The sequence below is a fragment of the Pseudorasbora parva genome, chromosome 15 (genome assembly GCF_024679245.1).
Source record: "Pseudorasbora parva isolate DD20220531a chromosome 15, ASM2467924v1, whole genome shotgun sequence".
Taxonomy (NCBI): domain Eukaryota; kingdom Metazoa; phylum Chordata; class Actinopteri; order Cypriniformes; family Gobionidae; genus Pseudorasbora; species Pseudorasbora parva.
This window is the reverse complement of record NC_090186.1, coordinates 45,461,270-45,482,828: the sequence shown is the minus strand read 5'-3', so window position 1 is coordinate 45,482,828 and position 21,559 is coordinate 45,461,270. Positions and strand designations below refer to the sequence as shown.

Below are 21,559 nucleotides of genomic sequence, written 5' to 3'. Positions count from 1 at the left end.
TCGACAGTCTACTCAATAGATGCCACGAATAATCGACAGAGCATGCAACAAATGTCTCGATTAATCAACAGAGCACCCACTAGATGCCTTGATTATTTGACAGAGTACCCACTAGATGTCTCGATTAATCGACAGAGTACCCACTAGATGTCTCAGATTGATGGTCAGAACACCCAAGAGGTGTCTTGATTAATTGACAGAGCACTCAACAGATGCCTCGATTAATCGACAGTCTACTCAATAGCTGTTCCGATTAATCGGCAGGGGTGCTCAACATATGCCTCAATTAATCGACGGAGCACTCAACAGATGCCTCGATTAATCAACAGAGCACTCAACAGATGCCTCGATTAATCGACAGAGCACTCAACAGATGCCTTGATTAATCGACAGAGCATGGACTGGTAAATGGACTGCATTTATATAGCGCTTTTATCCAAAGCGCTTTACATTTTTGCCTCACATTCACCCATTCATTCACCGACGGCGATGTCAGCCATGTAAGGCGCCATCCAGCTCGTCGGGAGCAGCTGGGGTTAGGTGTCTTGCTCATGGACACTTCGACACTTGGTCAAGTGGAACCGGGGATTGAACCACCAACCTTCTGGTTTGTAGACAACCTACATGAACCACTGAGCCACTGCCGCCCCTCAACAGATGAGAGCACTCAACAGATGCCTTGATTAATCGACAGAGCACTCAACAGACGCCTCGATCAAGTGACAGAGCACTCAACAGACGCCTCGCTCAAGCAACAGAGCACTAATGGATGACTAGATTAATCGACAGAGCACTCAACAGATGCCTCGATTAATTGACAGAATATTCAATGGATGCCTCGTTTAATTGACAGAGCACTCAATAGATGCCTCGGTTAATTGACATAATATCCGATAAACTACTTGATTAGTCACCAGAATATTCACTAGATGACTCGATAAACCAGCAGAATAATCAAAAGATCACTCGATTAATCGCCAGAACACCCGTTAGATGACTCGATTAATTGCTAGAACACCCGTTAGATGACTCGATTAATCGCTAGAACACCCGTTAGATGACTCGATTAATCGCCAGAACACCAGTTAGATGACTCGATTAATCGCCGGAGCACACGTTGGGTGACACGATTAATCGCTAGAACACCCGTTGGATGACTCGATTAATCGCCAGAACACCCGTTAGATGACTCGATTAATCGCCAGAACACCCGTTAGATGGCTCGATTAATCGCTAGAACACCCGTTAGATGACTCGATTAATCGCTAGAACACCCGTTAGATGGCTCGATTAATCGCCAGAACACCCGTTAGATGACTCGATTAATCGCAGAACACCCGCTAGATGGCTCGATTAATCGCCAGAGCACCCGTTGGGTGACACGATTAATCGCTAGAACACCCGTTAGATGACTCGATTAATCGCTAGAACACCCGTTAGATGACTCGATTAATCGCCAGAGCACCCGTTAGCTGACTCGATTAATCGCCAGATCACCCGTTAGGTGACACGATTAATTGCCAGAGCACCCATTAGATGACTCGATTAATCGCCAGAGCACCCGTTAGATGACACGATTAATTGCCAGAGCACCCGTTAGATGACTCGATTAATCGCCAGAGCACCCGTTAGATGACTCGATTAATCGCTAGAACACCCGTTAGATGACTCGATTAATCGCTAGAACACCCGATAGATGACTCGATTAATCGCCAGAGCACCCGTTAGATGACTCGATTAATCGCCAGAGCACCCGTTAGATGACACGATTAATTGCCAGAGCACCCATTAGGTGACTCGATTAATCGCCAGAGCACCCGTTAGATGACACGATTAATTGCCAGAGCACCCGTTAGATGACTCGATTAATTTCTAGAACACCCGTTAGGTGACTCGATTAATCGGCAGAATAAGGGACAGATTACTTGATTGATCGACAGAATACTCTACAGATTACGTGATTAATTGTCAGAATACTCAAGAGATTATTCGATTAATCGTCAGAATAATCGTCCGATTAGGCGATCGTATGATCTAGCTCTACTCAAACGCTTGTTCTGTTGACAGGAGATCTTGGAGGAAGTGGTCCGTGAGCTGCACAAGGTGAAGGACGAGATCATTGATGGTACGTGGATGAGTTATTGAGTGTTTGTGGAGTACTGATGGAAACTCATGAGCTGCCTCTTGTCTTCCAGCCATCAGACATGAACTCAGCCGAATTAGCACCACATAATGGCCACGCTTCCCGAGAGCCAAACCTGCTGTAGCGGAGGAGAAGAGGGCGGGGCGTTCCAGCCGGATTAAAGCCCTTAAAGCTCTAGCACGTCTGGAACGCAGCGGAGGACTCTTGCACTGACCTTCTGTTCTCTGGACCAACGGAGCTTTTCAACGTCTTTTGCAGAAACTGAAGAAAATAGAAGAAGTGTTTTGATGAGGTGTTGTTCCGTTCATTTCGTCTGCATTATTATTATTATTATTATTTTTATTATTATAGTTGTAGTAGTAGTGTTTTCATGTAAGTCGAGGTAGCCGTAGCAACCAATAATAATAATAAAAATGATAATAATCGCACATCACTTTTATATATTTTCCTTTTGTTCAGATTCATCATAAGCACATTTCATTCTCACGTTTTTTTTATCCTTTTTGCCATAAAAAATGTATTTATTCACTGAACGAGAGACGTTATTATTTCCGTCTAATGAAGAAAGTATTTGTGATCATGTTGTTAATAAAATGTTTATTGGCCGCAAGGATATGGTGAAGTATTGTTCTGTTTTATGATTTCTCTTTTTGACCAAGTGCTTCCTGGTTTGAAGAAAAAAAAAGAATGAATAAAAGATATACGTGACATTAAAAAAGAACTGAAATAAAACTGTGAAGGATGTGTTGGACGAACGGCCGTGTGCGTGTTTCTTTAAGAATCAAATCACAATAAACCACAGAAATGCACAATTTCATTCACAACATTTGAAAAAACAATCATATGTGCACAGAACAAAATCATCTAAACTAAATCAGAATTTATTAAAATATTAATAATGTTTTTTTAAACTATTTAATTAACACTTCATTTTTTAATATAATATTTAATAATATAAAATTTCTTGTTTTTCGTTTAAAACCCACAACATTTGAAAATATAAAAATACCACAACTCAGTTAATAAAATACTTTTATTAAAACTAATTTAATTAACATATTGGAAATCTGGATCTTAAAATAATATTATTATTTAAGTAATTAAGTAGAAGAGTCTCTGGTGAAATATCTCATTTAAAATCACAACATTTGAAAATATAAACATACAATCAAAATATTATTACATACAATATTAATACATATTATATATATTTTTATAAAAAATATTTAATTAATACATTCAAAGTGGAAATCTGGATGTTAAAATAATAATAATATTTAATAATAATTATTATTATTATTAATGATAATAATAATAATACAATAAGAATTTCTGGGGACATTTATTTTTCATTTAAAAGTCACAGCATTTGAGATATAACATATCAATATAAGATATAACAACTAAATCAGAACATGTATTAAAATATGAATATAATATAATATACTTTCAATAAAAATGTAATTAACATACACATTTGATATCTGGATGTTAAAATAATATTAATATTTAATTAATAGAAAAAAGAGTTTTGGTGACATTTTTCATTAAAAATCAAAATATTGAAAAATACTAACATATTTAACAATATAAAAAATTATAATTAAATCAGAACATTTATCAAAATATTAATAATGTTATATATTTAAACATTTAATTAACAGTGGAAATCTGGATTCTAAAATAATATTAATATTTAATAACAAAATAATTAGAACATTTATTAAAATATAGATTTTTTTATAAAAACATTTTCATTAATACATACACAGTACATACACACATACACAATCTGGACATTAAAATAATATATTTAATTATTAATAATAGTACATACAATCAGAACATTTATTAATAATAATAATAATAATAATATACTTTTATATTACTAATATTAATATTTAATTTTTTATTAACATTAACACTAAACATCTGTTTTTAAATAATAATATTTAATTCATTATTTTTATTAATACAGTAAGAGTTTCTGGTGATGTTTAAATGACAAAAACAAAAACTTTAAAAAATAACCAAATTATCAAAATCATAGATTAATATATTTAACAACTCAATGTGTATTTATTTACATATTATACAGTGGAAATCTGGATAATTCTAATAATAATAATAATAATTACATAGCACAGTTACAATATATTACACTTATATAAGAGATCCTGTGGGCATTTATTTTCAGTTTAGATATTAAAACCCACACAAATAACCATATTTTCTGTTTTCTGTTCAGAAAAACTTTTAATTATGTGTTGGTTGATTTTTTATATTATTCTATATTTTTACTTGTTATTCTTTCTTTTCCTTTTTTGTTGCACTTTGAGATTCTTCGGAATGAAAAGTGCGTTATAAATAAAATCTATTATTATTATTATTATATTGTCAAAATCACATTTTAACATATTCAATTTCAAACCACTCAATATGCGTTTAGCTCTTTATTATTGTAAATGCGCCAAAATGGCTGTTTACATTTTCATATACAGGCAAATTCTGGATTTTAAAATATTAAAAATATTTTCATGAGCATTACAAGTATTACATTAAATAGTAAAAACAAGACATATATGAAATAAAACAATTCACACGTTGTATGTACACAGATAAATGCCCGAGGCCGTGCCCTCCACCTCTCGCGAGATTTGGAAGTGGAGCGTAGTGGCGACGTGATTTCACGTGAGAAGTGGAGAGTTATCGGAGTGTGTGATATAGATATATATATATATATATATATATATATATATATATATATATATATATATATATATATATATATATATATATATATATATATATATATTTTTTTTTTTTTTTTTTTTTTTTTTTTTTTTTTTTTTTCATGTTTATTACAAACTCTCGTGGAGACGACAGCATAAGAAACACAACAAAACAGAAAAAATAAATAAAACAGACAAGGCAACAACAAAGTGCAAGTTGACAGTGAGGACGGGAAAGAAAAAGAAAAAAAGGCATTGTTCTCAAAATAAACAGGATCAAAAACATTTCAGCAAGAGTGTGTGATATATTCAAACCACTCAATATGCGTTTAGTTGTTTATTTAATCATACGAATTAATAACACACGCACAAGGGTATAACATGTGCCAGATTCAGCCAAAATGGTAGTTTACATATTCATATAGGCTACAGTAAAAAAGATACATTTTAAAATATTATAAATAATTTAATGAACACAATTATTACAAAATAAATAAATAAATAAAAACAAGACATGTATGAAATAAAACGATTCATATGTTGTATTTACACAGATAAATGATAATAACAGATAGTTTTTTAATGTTGATTTTAACTTTAACTTAATTCTTAATTGCTCCAACTACTTTATTTTTTGTCTTCCCTTTGTAGCACTTTGATATTGTCTTTAAAATGTAAAGTGCTTTATAAATAAAATGTATTATTATTATAAATGCCCGAGACCGTCCTCAACTTCTCGCGAGATTTGGAAGTGGAGCGTAGTGGCGACGTGATTTCATGTGAGAAGTGGAGAGTTGTTTGTATTATCGGAGTGTGTGCGCGCTGTAGGGGTATCAGGGGGTGTGTGTGTGTATATGTGTGTGTGAGGCTGCGAGCGAGCGTTTAACGCGACGGTAAAGGCGAGCGGGCGAGCTGGCGGACTTCAACATGGCATCCGGCGAGACGCTGTACATCGAGGCGGACGGCGCGGAGATGCCCGCGGAGCTCGTGGAGCTTCACGAGATCGAAGTGGAGACGATCGAGACGACGGTGGTCGACGGAGACGAGGATGAGGACGACGAGCACGAGCACCAGCCGATGATCGCGCTCCAGCCGCTGGTGACAGACGACCCGAGTCAGGTCCACCACCATCAGGAGGTTATCCTGGTCCAGACCCGCGAGGAGGTGGTCGGCGGCGATGAGGACTCGGAGCTCCGCGACGGCTTCGAGGACCAGATCCTCATCCCGGTGCCCGCGCCCGGCGCCGAGGACGAGTACATCGGCCAGACTCTGGTGACAGTCGCGGGGAAGAGCTCCATGGCGCGGATGGGCAAGAGAGGGGCTTCGGGGGGCAAGAAAGCGGGCAAGAAGAGTTACCTGAGCGCGGCGGAGCCCACCGGGAGAAAATGGGAGCAGAAGCAGGTGCAGATCAAGACTCTGGAGGGCGAGTTCTCCGTCACGATGTGGGCATCGGGTGAGTTTTTTAATATCCTCCGGGAGTCTCGGGCCCTCAGCAGGGCGTTGTCCGTCCGCAGCGCGTCCTGTCCCGCGTCCTATGATTTTCGCGAGACATCTTCGCACCGAGAACGCGGACACATCAGTCCGGGTGTTTTTGTTTTGAACGGAGGCCATGTTTTTAGCTGCCGATGGGCGCCGCCATGTTCCCCGAGTCCAGTATGGCGGCCCGAAAAGATGGCGCCGGTGCTGCGGGTTGAAGATGGCGCGAGCGCGCTGCAGCTGATGATGCGTGTAGGCCGCGCGAGCGGCGGCTCCTGGAGACCGTTAAAACCGTTAAACCAGTCTCGCGGTTTGAATGTCAGATTCAGCGCGATGAGCGCGCGCCACTTAGGATTTAAATATCCGAAAAGGTGACGGTTTATTTATTTTTAACGTTCGGACCTGAGGCGATCTGTTTGCGGATCTACTTTAACGCGGTTAAATGATTCGGATGACAGAAATCATCGCGCGTTTGTGTTTATTAGGACTTTTGATGGTTTGGGTTGTTTTTCGCTCGAGGGATCAAAGCGCGCCACTTTGGATTTAAATGTCCGAGAAGGTGATGGTTTATTTATTTTTTTAACGCTCGGAATTAAGGCGAGTCACTAGCGGATCTATTAAAGGAACACTCCACGGTTTTTAGAAAGAGGGCTTATTCAACTTCTTTCCTACATTTCGACAGTGGTGGAGGAAGTACTTCATCTCAGTTCTTAAGTAAATAATCAGGGACTTATTTACTTTAGTAAAAGTAGTACTACAACGACAACCCTACTTAAAGCTGCTGTCTGTATTTTTTTGTGTTCAAAATTTACAGAAAATATATGATGAGACTGTACAACATGAATCCATTTTCCAAAACGTTTTTTTTTTTTTTTTTTTGTCTTAACCTGAATCATTATGGTACACTTATAATAAGTGTTTATATTGGGACTATTTCAGGCCAGACTGGTAGGTACCGCTGCGGAGGAACATAGTCCCTGCGTGATAAAATATAGACCGAGAGAAGTAGTTCCGGCTGCAATGTTCTTCCGCAAGACGGATGCAGTTCTGTTTATTAACCACTAGAGTGCAAAAGGTTACGGACTTTAAGTATTAAAAGTAAAAGTACTTGTATAACAATTTATTCTCTTAATGTCTATATTCTAATAATTAAAGAGAAGAAAACAGTATGGGCTGTGGCGTTTTAACTCAGTTAGTTTTGGGTTGATGTCGGCTAATTGTGTGTATCATCTGCTGCCCAGTTTACATTCTGACTCGCAATATCATCTGCAGAGTTAAATATCAATATTCAGAAGAACATTTTCATTAGCTTTGATCTTCATATTTATGAGGATTGATCTTAATATATAGGATATGCTTCAGCTTTCCTTTTATATTCTTACATTTGATCAATAAATGAAATTAGAATAATGCTATAGGGTTGTTAAATTAAATAATTTACACTGACAAATTACAACTGCATTAAATAATGTTATGAGATTGTTTTAAATATATATATTTTTAATAAAAATAAGAAACGTTGGAAAGAATGTTTAAACATGAAACTAAACTACCAGTAGGGGGCGGCAGTAATGAGTGAGTCATTGAGTCGGTTCGTTCATGATTGAGGCAGTCGTTTACGAACAGGTCATTGAATCTTTGATTCAACCGATTCACTCAAACGCTGAATCATTCATTAACACACTATTGCTGAGATGCGTTGTGCTTCTGATGTGGAAATATGATCTGATCTTGGAAATATATTCGCTGCTGTAATAGAACTAAAGCAGTTTATATTGCATCTAATATGTAAGTGACTATTTTCAATTAATTGTTTATGGAGCTGTCATGAAATCAGTGTCACATTTTCAGTCGTGATGGTAATCAGGAAAACACACTCTTGGTCGTGTCGTGTGATGTTTTTTAACTGTATTATACGTTATCAAATATAAACACCTTCACATTTTGAATATTTACTGCAGTATGTTACTGAGTTTCTCTGTACGAGCGGCGTCGGTTTGTTTCCATTTCTTCACGAGAGGCTGCGTGATTGTCAACAGCGCAACCGTCAGTTACGTTATATATTATTATCCATTAATTATACGAACAAGCCTTAATCTCGAGCCCTGAACCTAATCAGAAAATGTAACGGAACGTTGTAGAAATGTAGTGGAGTAGAAAGTCAAATATTTGCTGCAAAATGTAACAAATTTGTTCATTGGCGAAATGTTTTTGTACTCGTGAATACGCAGGCCTGAAGTAATTAGGTAGGGTTTTTTTTGGATCACTTTTACTCTGGTCATGCTAGCTGGCAACATAGGATTCCATTCATTATGCTAAGCTAAGCTAGCGGCGACCGTGCCAAACTAAAACAATGCACTGAGACAAAAATGCATTTGCCCACATCTCTAAATGTAGGAAGGAAGATGAATAAGCCCTATTTCTAAAACCGCTGGAGTGTTCCTTTAGCGGTTAAATGACTCGGATGACAGAAATTATCGCGGGTTTGTGTTTATTAGGACTTTTGATGGTATTAAAGCGTTGTTTTTCGCTCGAGAGACCCGGATGTCGCTGAGGTCGTCCGTCTGGAAGAAACGGCGGATTTAACCTTGACTCGTTTTAACCCGTGTATTATTTGGCTGTGTGTTTTAGATGATAAGAAGGACCTCGATCATGAGACTGTGGTGGAGGAGCAGATCATCGGGGAAAACTCTCCGCCGGATTATTCCGAATATTTGACGGGAAAGAAACTCCCGCCCGGAGGAATCCCGGGAATCGACCTGTCAGACCCGAAACAGCTGGCAGAGTTCGCCAGGTAGGAGACACACACTCCATTACTGCTCCATAACACCTCAAAATGTTCAGAATTCATATCTATATATCTATGTGTGTATATCAGGGCCATAAATTAATCTGGACTCTGGGGCAAAGTGCTTCCGATATTAAAGGCAAAGGTCACCCCAAAATGATCACGACCCATGATTTCCTCTCGCTCAGCTCATCCTGTGTGTGTGTGTGTGTGTGTGTGTGTGTGTGTGTGTGACATTCTGCTCTCAGACGAACACAATCAGTGTTATTTTAGTAAATGTCCTGGTTCTTCCAAGCTTTATAACGGCAGTGAATGAAAGTCCATAAAAGTCAGTCCATCCATCCATCCATCCATCCATCCATCCATCCATCATAAAAGTGAATCCATCCATCATAATAGTGCATCTATCATCATAAAAGTGAATCCATCCATCATAAAAGTGCATCTATCCATCATAAAAGTGCATCTATCCATCATAAAAGTGCATCTATCCATCATAAAAGTGCATCCATCCATCATAAAAGTGCATCCATCCATCATAAGTGCATCCATCCATCATAAAAGTGCATCTATCCATCATAAAAGTGCATCCATCCATCATAATAGTGCATCTATCCATCATAAAAGTGCATCCATCCATCATAATAGTGCATCTATCATCATAATAGTGCATCCATCCATCATAAAAGTGCATCTATCCATCATAAAAGTGCATCCATCCATCATAATAGTGCATCTATCCATCATAAAAGTGCATCCATCCATCATAAAAGTGCATCTATCCATCATAAAAGTGCATCCATCCATCATAATAGTGCATCTATCCATCATAAAAGTGCATCCATCCATCATAATAGTGCATCTATCATCATAATAGTGCATCTATCCATCATAAGTGCATCCATCCATCATAAAAGTGAATCCATCCATCATAATAGTGCATCTATCATCATAATAGTGCATCTATCCATCATAAAAGTGAATCCATCCATCATAATAGTGCATCCATCCATCATAATAGTGCATCCATCCATCATAATAGTGCATCCATCCATCATAATAGTGAATCCATCCATCATAATAGTGAATCCATCCATCATAATAGTGCATCTATCATCATAATAGTGCATCTATCCATCATAAGTGCATCCATCCATCATAATAGTGAATCCATCCATCATAATAGTGCATCCATCCATCATAATAGTGCATCCATCCATCATAATAGTGCATCCATCCATCATAATAGTGAATCCATCCATCATAATAGTGCATCTATCCATCATAATAGTGAATCCATCCATCATAATAGTGCATCCATCCATCATAATAGTGCATCCATCCATCATAAAAGTGAATCCATCCATCGTAATAGTGCATCCATCCATCGTAATAGTGCATCCATCCATCATAATAGTGCATCCATCCATCATAAAAGTGCATCCATCCATCATAATAGTGCATCTATCATCATAATAGTGCATCTATCCATCATAAGTGCATCCATCCATCATAAAAGTGAATCCATCCATCATAATAGTGCATCTATCATCATAATAGTGCATCTATCCATCATAAAAGTGAATCCATCCATCATAATAGTGCATCCATCCATCATAATAGTGCATCCATCCATCATAATAGTGCATCCATCCATCATAATAGTGAATCCATCCATCATAATAGTGAATCCATCCATCATAATAGTGCATCTATCATCATAATAGTGCATCTATCCATCATAAGTGCATCCATCCATCATAATAGTGAATCCATCCATCATAATAGTGCATCCATCCAACGGTGTTTATCCATCATAATAGTGAATCCATCCATCATAATAGTGCATCTATCCATCATAATAGTGAATCCATCCATCATAATAGTGCATCCATCCATCATAATAGTGCATCCATCCATCATAAAAGTGAATCCATCCATCGTAATAGTGCATCCATCCATCGTAATAGTGCATCCATCCATCATAATAGTGCATCCATCATAATAGTGAATCCATCCATCATAATAGTGCATCCATCCATCATAAAAGTGAATCCATCCATCATAATAGTGACTCTATCCATCATAAAAGTGCATCCATCCATCATAATAGTGAATCCATCCATCATAATAGTGCATCCATCCATCATAATAGTGCATCCATCCATCATAATAGTGCATCCATCCATCATAATAGTGCATCCATCCATCATAATAGTGCATCCATCCATCATAATAGTGCATCCATCCATCATAATAGTGAATCCATCCATCATAATAGTGCATCCATCCATCATAATAGTGAATCCATCCATCACAATAGTGCATCTATCCATCATAATAGTGCATCTATCATCACAATAGTGCATCTATCCATCATAAAAGTGCATCTATCATCATAATAGTGCATCTATCATCACAATAGTGCATCCATCCATCACAATAGTGCATCTATCATCACAATAGTGCATCTATCCATCATAATAGTGCATCTATCATCATAATAGTGCATCTATCCATCATAATAGTGAATCTATCCATCATAATAGTGCATCTATCCATCATAATAGTGCATCCATCCATCATAATAGTGCATCTATCCATCATAATAGTGCATCTATCCATCATAATAGTGCATCTATCCTTTATAATAGTGCATCTATCATCACAATAGTGCATCTATCATCACAATAGTGCATCTATCATCATAATAGTGCATCTATCATCATAATAGTGCATCTGTCCATCATAATAGTGCATCTATCCATCATAATAGTGCATCTATCATCATAATAGTGAATCTATCCATCATAAAAGTGCATCCATCCATCATAATAGTGCATCTATCCATCATAAAAGTGCATCCATCCATCATAATAGTGCATCCATCCTTCATAAAAGTGCATCCATCCATCATAATAGTGCATCTATCCATCATAAAAGTGCATCCATCCATCATAAAAGTGCATCCATCCATCATAATAGTGCATCCATCCATCATAATAGTGCATCCATCCATCATAATAGTGCATCCATCCATCATAAAAGTGCACAAGAGACTGGCGTTCCAGTGTATGACATATGGTTGGATGTACTTTTATGTTCTTCAAAATAGAAACAGTCGTTATGAAGTGTGGAAGACCCAGGAAAAAAAGTCTGATTGTGTTCGTCTGACAGAAGAATGTCACACACACACCTCAGTGCTCATGTTTGGCTGAACTATGCCTTTAATATCTGTGTAGAAACTCATTGCGTGTGAGCCGGAGCTGATCACACTGTACTCCGATCTCTGGGTGCAGCGCCAGCATCAGTTTATGTGGAAATCTTTGTGAAAAACATGCCTTTTAATTTGTTGACTGACTTAAGCTGTGAGGACATTGGTCTTCTGAGATGGTTTGACGTGACATTTACAATGTTAGTTGTTTTGTTTCTCAGCCCCTTCAGTAACAGTGGCGGTCATTTTGCTCGTAGTCCCGTCCGGTAAGTCTAAGATTGGAGAATAACGTTACACGGCACTGCACAAACTGCTCTTCTTATTTAGTTTTTCTGTCTTGTTTCCAGTCCAAATATCTAAATATTCTTAAATCAAGATGCATTTACTAGAAAATGACAAAATATATTTTTTTCTTGTTTTGTTGAAAATAATGATCCGGCAAAATGATCTGCCAATGGGGTGAGAAAAATAATCTGATTTCTGATTGGGACGGAAACAAGAAACAAGATTTCAATCAGAAATTCTCACCCCATTGGCAGATCATGTTGACTGTTTTAAGCAAAAACTCACTTCATTTAGATTTTTCCTTTTCAACAAAAGGTCTTAAAAAGCCTTAAAAGCATTGAATTTATTAGTTTGGAAATAATACCCAAAAAAGACTTGAGAAGGTCTTGAATTTTGATGTCTGGCTCTTCAATTGTGCTGTATGTATTCTCCGTATTGTATTTTTCCTCAAGTTTTAATTGTCAACCACGATTATTTTGATTAAATAACGTAGTATAAATAAAGAGTGGCAGAACCAATAATTGAGAACGCAACGCAGCCCCAGGTCATATTCAGAAACTGCGAACACGTGAAGCCTTCAGGAAATGAAGATCACAACCATAGACTACAACACAACACACACCTCCAGCAGCAGCAGAGGACGAGCGCGGACATTTTAGTTTTTCTTTGCTGGTTTTTTACTAGCCCACTTTTGCTTTTGCCCATTTTTGCTAGACCTGAAATGGGTTTTCATTTTTTATATAAGTGGTCTTTAAAAGGCTTGAATTTAACTTGAAGAAATCTGTAGGAACCCTGAACAAAACAAGAAACAAAAAAATTGTTAGATATTTAGACTAGAAACAAGACAAAAAGAGTAAGAAGAGCGTTTTTTGCAGTGTGGTCACATGAGGGGCTTTAAATAGAGTGGCACTGGGTCGAGAACGGGTGTTAGTGTTCTGAATATAATGATACACACAGCATTCTGGGTAACTATGGGATGTCTGAGCACTGACTGTCATGGTGTCCGTCTAGAATGAAGCCGAGGAAGATCAAGGAGGACGACGCGCCGAGGACGATAGCATGCCCGCATAAGGTGAGCGGATCGGACCGCGTGCTTTTATTACTCTGTATTTTTGTCGTGTTTCTAGTCCAATAAATTCTTAAAACAAGAAGTATTTACTAGACACGCAAAAGTAATTGTCTTGTTTTGGGGAAAAATAACTCAAAATGAAGAGAGTTTTTGCTTAAAATAAGATAAATAATCTGCCAATGGGGTGAGAAAAATAATCTTAATTCAAACTGAAAACAATTATATATATATATATTTAAGCAAATACTCTCGTTTTCCCCCCAAAGGAGCACTCCAGCGTGTTTAGAAATAGAGTATTCATCTTCTTTCCTACATTTAGATATGAGGGCAAATGCATTTTTGTCTCAGTGCATTGTTTTAGTTTGGCAGGGTCGCCGCTAGCTTAGCTTAGCATAATGAATGGAATCTTATGTTGCCAGCTAGCATGTCCAGAGTAAGGCCAGGGACACACTGCAAGCGTGTCGTGAGCGTCTCTGCTGCGTGGCGTGTCCGTTTTTATTTCGGCTTCCATGTTAACCGGTTAGAGCTTGCATACTGCCTGCGTCACACGCGCGGTCCGAGCCGCGCGGAAAACGCGTGCATGCTTCAAATAGAAGAGACGCCTATTTTTCACGCGACACGCGAGCGTGTTGGAAGCGTTTCTAGGCAGAATAGCATAGGAAAAGATGTTTATATGCCATTTTGACACGAATACATATTAATAAATTACATTTTCATGTTTGAAAGTCTGTAGGTTAACATAAATGCAGAGATAGGCCTAATTGTAATAATAAAAAACAACATAATTATCGATTTTGAAAGATTAAACCTGTCAATACAGAACGAAATATTGTGTAGCCTATTTTGCCGTCAATACCATAGATATGTATGGCCAATAGGCTACTGCTGACGTTGTCTTTGCTGTATCAATAGGCAATACATTTATATTTAACAAGAAGTATAGGGCTTCCCTGTACATTAAACGCAGCAGAAACGCCACGCTTGCAGTGTGTCTCCGGCCTAAAAGTGATCCAAAAAAACACCTAATTACTTCAGGCCTGCGTATACACAAGGAGTACAAATAGTGATTTCCTAGGCAGATATTGACAGAGATATCACGCAACACAACCTATATATCATACAACCTATTCATCAATGGTGTGATATCTCTGCTTCCCCATAATATAGTCCCAAGTCAATATCTGCCTAATCGCCCAGTCTTAATCTGCATCGCTATTTCTACTTGTTGTGAATACGCAGGCCTGAAGTAATTAGATGGGTTTTGTTTTTTGGATCACTTTTATTTGGGACATGCTAGCTGGCAACATAGGATTCCATTCATTATGCTAAGCTAAGCTAGCGGCGACCCTGCCAAACTAAAACAATGCACTGAGACAAATGCATTTGGCCTCATCTCTAAATGTAGGAAGGAAGATGAATCAGCCCTATTTCTAAAACCGCTGGAGTGTTCATTTAATGTAAGATTTTTTTGATATTTTGACTAAAAACAAGACAAAAATACTAAGTGAGAAGCATTTTTTGCAGTGTTTTTTCATCCGATCCTCTGCTGTATTTCCCACAGGGATGCAGTAAAATGTTCAGGGATAACTCCGCCATGAGGAAGCATCTTCACACTCACGGCCCGCGGGTTCACGTGTGTGCCGAATGCGGAAAGGCCTTCGTGGAGAGCTCCAAATTAAAGCGGCATCAGCTGGTTCACACCGGGGAGAAACCGTTCCAGGTATGCCATTATTATTATCACTTTTATTTGAAAAGGGACAGTGCACAATAAAAACATTAAAGGGTTAGTTCAGCCAATAATGAAATGTCTGTCATTAACTCCTCTCCCTAATGTCGCTCCACACCCGTCAGACCTCCACTCATCTTCACACACAGTTTAAGATATTTTATATTTAGTCCGAGAGCGTATGCAAGTGTATGCACACTATACTGTCCATGTCCAGAAAGGGAATAAAAACATCATCACAGTAGTCCATATGAGACATCAGTGGGTTAATTAGAGTCTCTTGAAGCATCCAAAATACATTTGGGTCCAAAAATAACAAAAACTACGACTTTATTCAGCATTGGCTTCTCTTCCGCGTTTGTGTTCAATCCTCAAATAAAGATTCAAACGGTTATGAATCAGCGAATCGATCAATGATTCGGATCGCGTGCCAAACTGCTGAAATCACGAGACATTGGTGATCCGAATCATGAATCGATTCGCTGACTCATAACCGTTTGAATCTTTATTTGAGGATTGAACACAAACGCGGAAGAGAAGCCAATGCTGAATAAAGTCGTAGTTTCTGTTATTTTTGGACCCAAATGTATTTTGGATGCTTCAAGAGACTCTAATTAACCCACTGATGTCTCATATGGACTACTGTGATGATGTTTTTATTCCCTTTCTGGACATGGACAGTATTATAGATGGTATTCTGCTACACGGAAGGCAATGATGTAAGTTAATAAACAGACTGACAATTCAAAGAAGATTGGGCAAAAAGTAACAGCTTTATTCTTTCTGTGTTAAACTGACGTGTGTCGTTTGTTCAGAGACTGTAGTGCTCTTAAATGTATTTAAGATATCATTAGACCTTTTAAATGTTCTTCCGCGTTTCTCCCTCGCTTCGGCAGTTTGCTGCTATTTTTAAAATGCTTAAGGTGCCCTCAACTCTCATTTTGTCATATTTTAATATTGTATTTTTAACACACACACACACACACACACTCTCTGACTGGTCTCTCCTCTCTCCTCTAGTGTACGTTTGAGGGCTGTGGGAAGCGCTTCTCTCTGGACTTTAACCTGCGGACTCACGTGCGGATCCACACCGGGGACCGGCCCTACGTTTGCCCGTTCGACGGCTGCAATAAAAAGTTCGCCCAGTCCACCAACCTCAAATCACACATTCTGACACACGCCAAAGCCAAGAACACCCAATGAGGACTGCAGACCAACAGGAGCGGCTTCAGGATCATCAGGACTGCAGACCAACAGGAGCGGCTTCAGGATCATCAGGACTGCAGACCAACACGAGCGGCTTCAGGATCATCAGGACTGCAGACCAACACGAGCGGCTTCAGGATCATCAGGACTGCAGACCAACAGGAGCGGCTTCAGGAACATCAGGACTGCAGACCAACACGAGCGGCTTCAGGAACATCAGGACTGCAGACCAACACGAGCGGCTTCAGGATCATCAGGACTGCAGACCAACACGAGCGGCTTCAGGATCATCAGGACTGCAGACCAACACGAGCGGCTTCAGGATCATCAGGACTGCAGACCAACACGAGCGGCTTCAGGATCATCAGGACTGCAGACCAACACGAGCGGCTTCAGGATCATCAGGACTGCAGACCAACACGAGCGGCTTCAGGATCATCAGGACTGCAGACCAACACGAGCGGCTTCAGGAACATCAGGACTGCAGACCAACACGAGCGGCTTCAGGATCATCAGGACTGCAGACCAACACGAGCAGCTTCAGGATCATCAGGACTGCAGACCAACACGAGCAGCTTCAGGATCATCAGGACTGCAGACCAACACGAGCAGCTTCAGGATCATCAGGACTGCAGACCAACAGGAGCGGCTTCAGGATCATCAGGACTGCAGACCAACACGAGCGGCTTCAGGATCATCAGGACTGCAGACCAACACGAGCGGCTTCAGGATCATCAGGACTGCAGACCAACACGAGCGGCTTCAGGATCATCAGGACTGCAGACCAACAGGAGCGGCTTCAGGAACATCAGGACTGCAGACCAACACGAGCGGCTTCAGGAACATCAGGACTGCAGACCAACACGAGCGGCTTCAGGATCATCAGGACTGCAGACCAACACGAGCGGCTTCAGGATCATCAGGACTGCAGACCAACACGAGCGGCTTCAGGATCATCAGGACTGCAGACCAACACGAGCGGCTTCAGGATCATCAGGACTGCAGACCAACACGAGCGGCTTCAGGATCATCAGGACTGCAGACCAACACGAGCGGCTTCAGGAACATCAGGACTGCAGACCAACACGAGCGGCTTCAGGATCATCAGGACTGCAGACCAACACGAGCAGCTTCAGGATCATCAGGACTGCAGACCAACAGGAGCGGCTTCAGGATCATCAGGACTGCAGACCAACACGAGCGGCTTCAGGATCATCAGGACTGCAGACCAACACGAGCGGCTTCAGGATCATCAGGACTGCAGACCAACACGAGCGGCTTCAGGATCATCAGGACTGCAGACCAACACGAGCGGCTTCAGGATCATCAGGACTGCAGACCAACACGAGCGGCTTCAGGAACATCAGGACTGGTGCTTCATAGTCTCTGCTCTTCTCTCGTATAGCTTTTAATTTTCTATTTCTCCAAGTGTGCATATTGTACACTTATTCTGGGATGTGCTTCGTAACGCCGGCTGTGATCATTAATGCTCCTCACAGACGATATGAGTTACTGTAGACGACGTGTGTGTGTGTGTGTGTGTGTGTGTGTGTGTGTGTGTGTGTGTGAGCGAGCGAGCGCACGCGATGAACTGCAGTGTAACCTGTCCTTTCTTTTCTTTCTTCGACTGTTGTAAAGGTCTGAACCATGAACTGTCTTCTGTTGATCTTCCACCTCGCCTGTATTCCAGCAAACTACCATTAAAGCGGGAGATCTGACGGACACACACTTGCTGAACATCTCTCACACACCGGCTTATTATTGCTTTATAGTTTCAAAATATATTTAGTGTTGTAGTGACTCAAGTGTCCGGCGTTTCTAATTTGATTTTGTATTTATTTTCGTGACCAAAAGGTGGTTTTTATAACACTAAAGCCAATCATTGTGGTTTATTTGGAGCCGTTTTCCCGCAGAACCACTGCATTAAATAATCCCACGGGAAATCCTGGAACGTTTGGGAATCTGATTTTTTTTAAATAAAAAAATAATAATGTAAAATAATTTTATGGTTCTGGAAAGTTTTTGGAAGTAAACACACACGGATCAGGTCATTTGAAAGTGCTTGAATTTATTGTTTAAGAAGTTTTCTGGGAAAATTTGCACATTATTCCCTGCGGTCCACTAGTGTGTGATTTCTCCAGACGAGCGCTAGTTGTGTGTGTGTGTGTGTGTGTGTGTGTGTGTGTGTGTGTGTGTGTGTGTTTAGCGGATGCACTTCAGATTCATGCAGGAACACATCAGATCAGGTCATGTGGCCAACAATAGACTCACTTTCACATACAGACACAATCTCTCACACTCGCTCTCACACACACACACTCAGACGGTCACTCAAACACGCTCTCACACACACACACACTCAGACGGTCACTCACACACGCTCTCACACACACTCAGGCGGTCACTCACACACTCAGACGGTCACTCACACACACTCAGACGGTCACTCACACACACACACTCAGACGGTCACTCACTCACACTCAGACGGTCACTCACTCACACTCAGACGGTCACTCACTCACAATCAGACGGTCACTCACTCACACACTCAGACGGTCACTCACTCTCACACTCAGACGGTCACTCACTCACACACTCAGACGGTCACTCACTCACACTCAGACGGTCACTCACTCACACACACTCAGACGGTCACTCACTCACACACACTCAGACGGTCACTCACTCACACACTCAGACGGTCACTCACTCACACTCAGACGGTCACTCACTCACACACACTCAGACGTTCACTCACTCACACACACTCAGACGGTCACTCACTCACACACACTCAGACGGTCACTCACTCACACACTCAGACGGTCACTCACTCACACACTCAGACGGTCACTCACTCACACACTCAGACGGTCACTCACTCACACACTCAGACGGTCACTCACTCACACTCAGACGGTCACTCACTCACACTCAGACGGTCACTCACTCACACTCAGACGGTCACTCACTCACACTCAGACGGTCACTCACACTCAGACGGTCACTCACTCACACACACTCAGACGTTCACTCACTCACACACACTCAGACGGTCACTCACTCACACTCAGACGGTCACTCACTCACTCACACTCAGACGGTCACTCACTCACTCACACTCAGACGGTCACTCACTCACACTCAGACGGTCACTCACTCACTCACACTCAGACGGTCACTCACTCACACTCAGACGTTCACTCACTCACTCACACTCAGACGTTCACTCACTCACACTCAGACGTTCACTCACTCACACACACTCAGACGTTCACTCACTCACACTCAGACGGTCACTCACTCACACTCAGACGGTCACTCACTCACACTCAGACGGTCACTCACTCACACTCAGACGGTCACTCACTCACACTCAGACGGTCACTCACTCACACTCAGACGGTCACTCACACACACTCAGACGGTCACTCACTCACACTCAGACGGTCACTCACTCACACTCAGACGGTCACTCACTCACACTCAGACGGTCACTCACACACACTCAGACGGTCACTCACACACACTCAGACGGTCACTCACACACACTCAGACGGTCACTCACACACTCAGACGGTCACTCACACACTCAGACGGTCACTCACTCACACTCAGACGGTCACTCACTCACACTCAGACGGTCACTCACTCACACTCAGACGGTCACTCACTCACACTCAGACGGTCACTCACTCAAACACACTCAGACGGTCACTCACTCACACTCAGACGGTCACTCACTCACACTCAGACGGTCACTCACTCACACTCAGACGGTCACTCACTCACACTCAGACGGTCACTCACTCACACTCAGACGGTCACTCACTCTCACTCACACTCAGACGGTCACTCACTCACACTCAGGCGGTCACTCACTCACACTCAGACGGTCACTCACTCACACTCAGACGGTCACTCACACACACTCAGACGGTCACTCACTCACACGCAGACGGTCACTCACTCACACGCAGACGGTCACTCACTCACACTCAGACGGTCACTCACTCACACTCAGACGGTCACTCACTCACACTCAGACGGTCACTCACTCACACACTCAGACGGTCACTCACTCACACACTCAGACGGTCACTCACTCTCACACTCAGACGGTCACTCACTCACACACTCAGACGGTCACTCACTCACACACTCAGACGGTCACTCACTCACACACTCAGACGGTCACTCACTCACACACACTCAGACGGTCACTCACTCACACACTCAGACGGTCACTCACTCACACTCAGACGGTCACTCACTCACACTCAGACGGTCACTCACTCACACTCAGACGGTCACTCACTCACACTCAGACGGTCACTCACTCACACTCAGACGGTCACTCACTCACACACACTCAGACGGTCACTCACTCACACACACTCAGACGTTCACTCACTCACACACACTCAGACGGTCACTCACTCACACACACTCAGACGGTCACTCACTCACACACACTCAGACGGTCACTCACTCACACACACTCAGACGGTCACTCACTCACACACACTCAGACGGTCACTCACTCACACACACTCAGACGGTCACTCACTCACACACTCAGACGGTCACTCACTCACACACACTCAGACGGTCACTCACTCACACACACTCAGACGGTCACTCACTCACACACACTCAGACGGTCACTCACTCACACTCAGACGGTCACTCACTCACTCACTTACACTCAGACGGTCACTCACTCACTCACACTCAGACGGTCACTCACTCACTCACACTCAGACGGTCACTCACTCACACTCAGACGGTCACTCACACACACTCAGACGTTCACTCACTCACACACACTCAGACGGTCACTCACTCACTCACACTCAGACGGTCACTCACTCACACTCAGACGTTCACTCACTCACACACACTCAGACGTTCACT

At 41.2% G+C, this 21,559-nt stretch overlaps 3 protein-coding genes across 7 annotated transcripts in view; 2 read left to right on the top strand and 1 right to left on the bottom strand.

Moving 5' to 3' along the window:
- The window catches only part of evlb (Enah/Vasp-like b), a 58,487-nt gene extending 55,593 nt beyond the window's left edge, over nucleotides 1-2,894 (top strand). For both annotated transcript variants that reach the window (XM_067418396.1, XM_067418395.1), the window contains exons 12-13: nucleotides 2,068-2,125; nucleotides 2,196-2,894. In XM_067418396.1, coding sequence (XP_067274497.1) covers nucleotides 2,068-2,125; nucleotides 2,196-2,233 — 96 coding nt within the window. In that variant the 3' untranslated portion in view covers nucleotides 2,234-2,894. The remainder of the gene's footprint in view (nucleotides 1-2,067; nucleotides 2,126-2,195) is intronic.
- LOC137041748 (zona pellucida sperm-binding protein 4-like) overlaps nucleotides 1-21,559 on the bottom strand; it is a 206,948-nt gene that overhangs the window by 34,828 nt on the left and 150,561 nt on the right. The window lies entirely within an intron of this gene.
- Nucleotides 5,493-17,126, top strand: yy1b (YY1 transcription factor b). Of its 2 annotated transcripts, XM_067418363.1 has the most exons (6): nucleotides 5,493-6,328; nucleotides 8,983-9,145; nucleotides 12,575-12,619; nucleotides 13,650-13,710; nucleotides 15,269-15,427; nucleotides 16,454-17,126. In XM_067418363.1, the coding sequence occupies exons 1-6, from the start codon at nucleotides 5,803-5,805 to the stop codon at nucleotides 16,634-16,636; spliced, it is 1,137 nt and encodes a 378-aa protein (XP_067274464.1). In that variant the 5' UTR covers nucleotides 5,493-5,802; the 3' UTR covers nucleotides 16,637-17,126. The 2 variants fall into 2 exon arrangements, with proteins under 2 accessions (XP_067274464.1, XP_067274465.1); XM_067418364.1 differs by lacking the exon at nucleotides 12,575-12,619 and having other exon boundaries at nucleotides 5,498-6,328; nucleotides 16,454-16,977.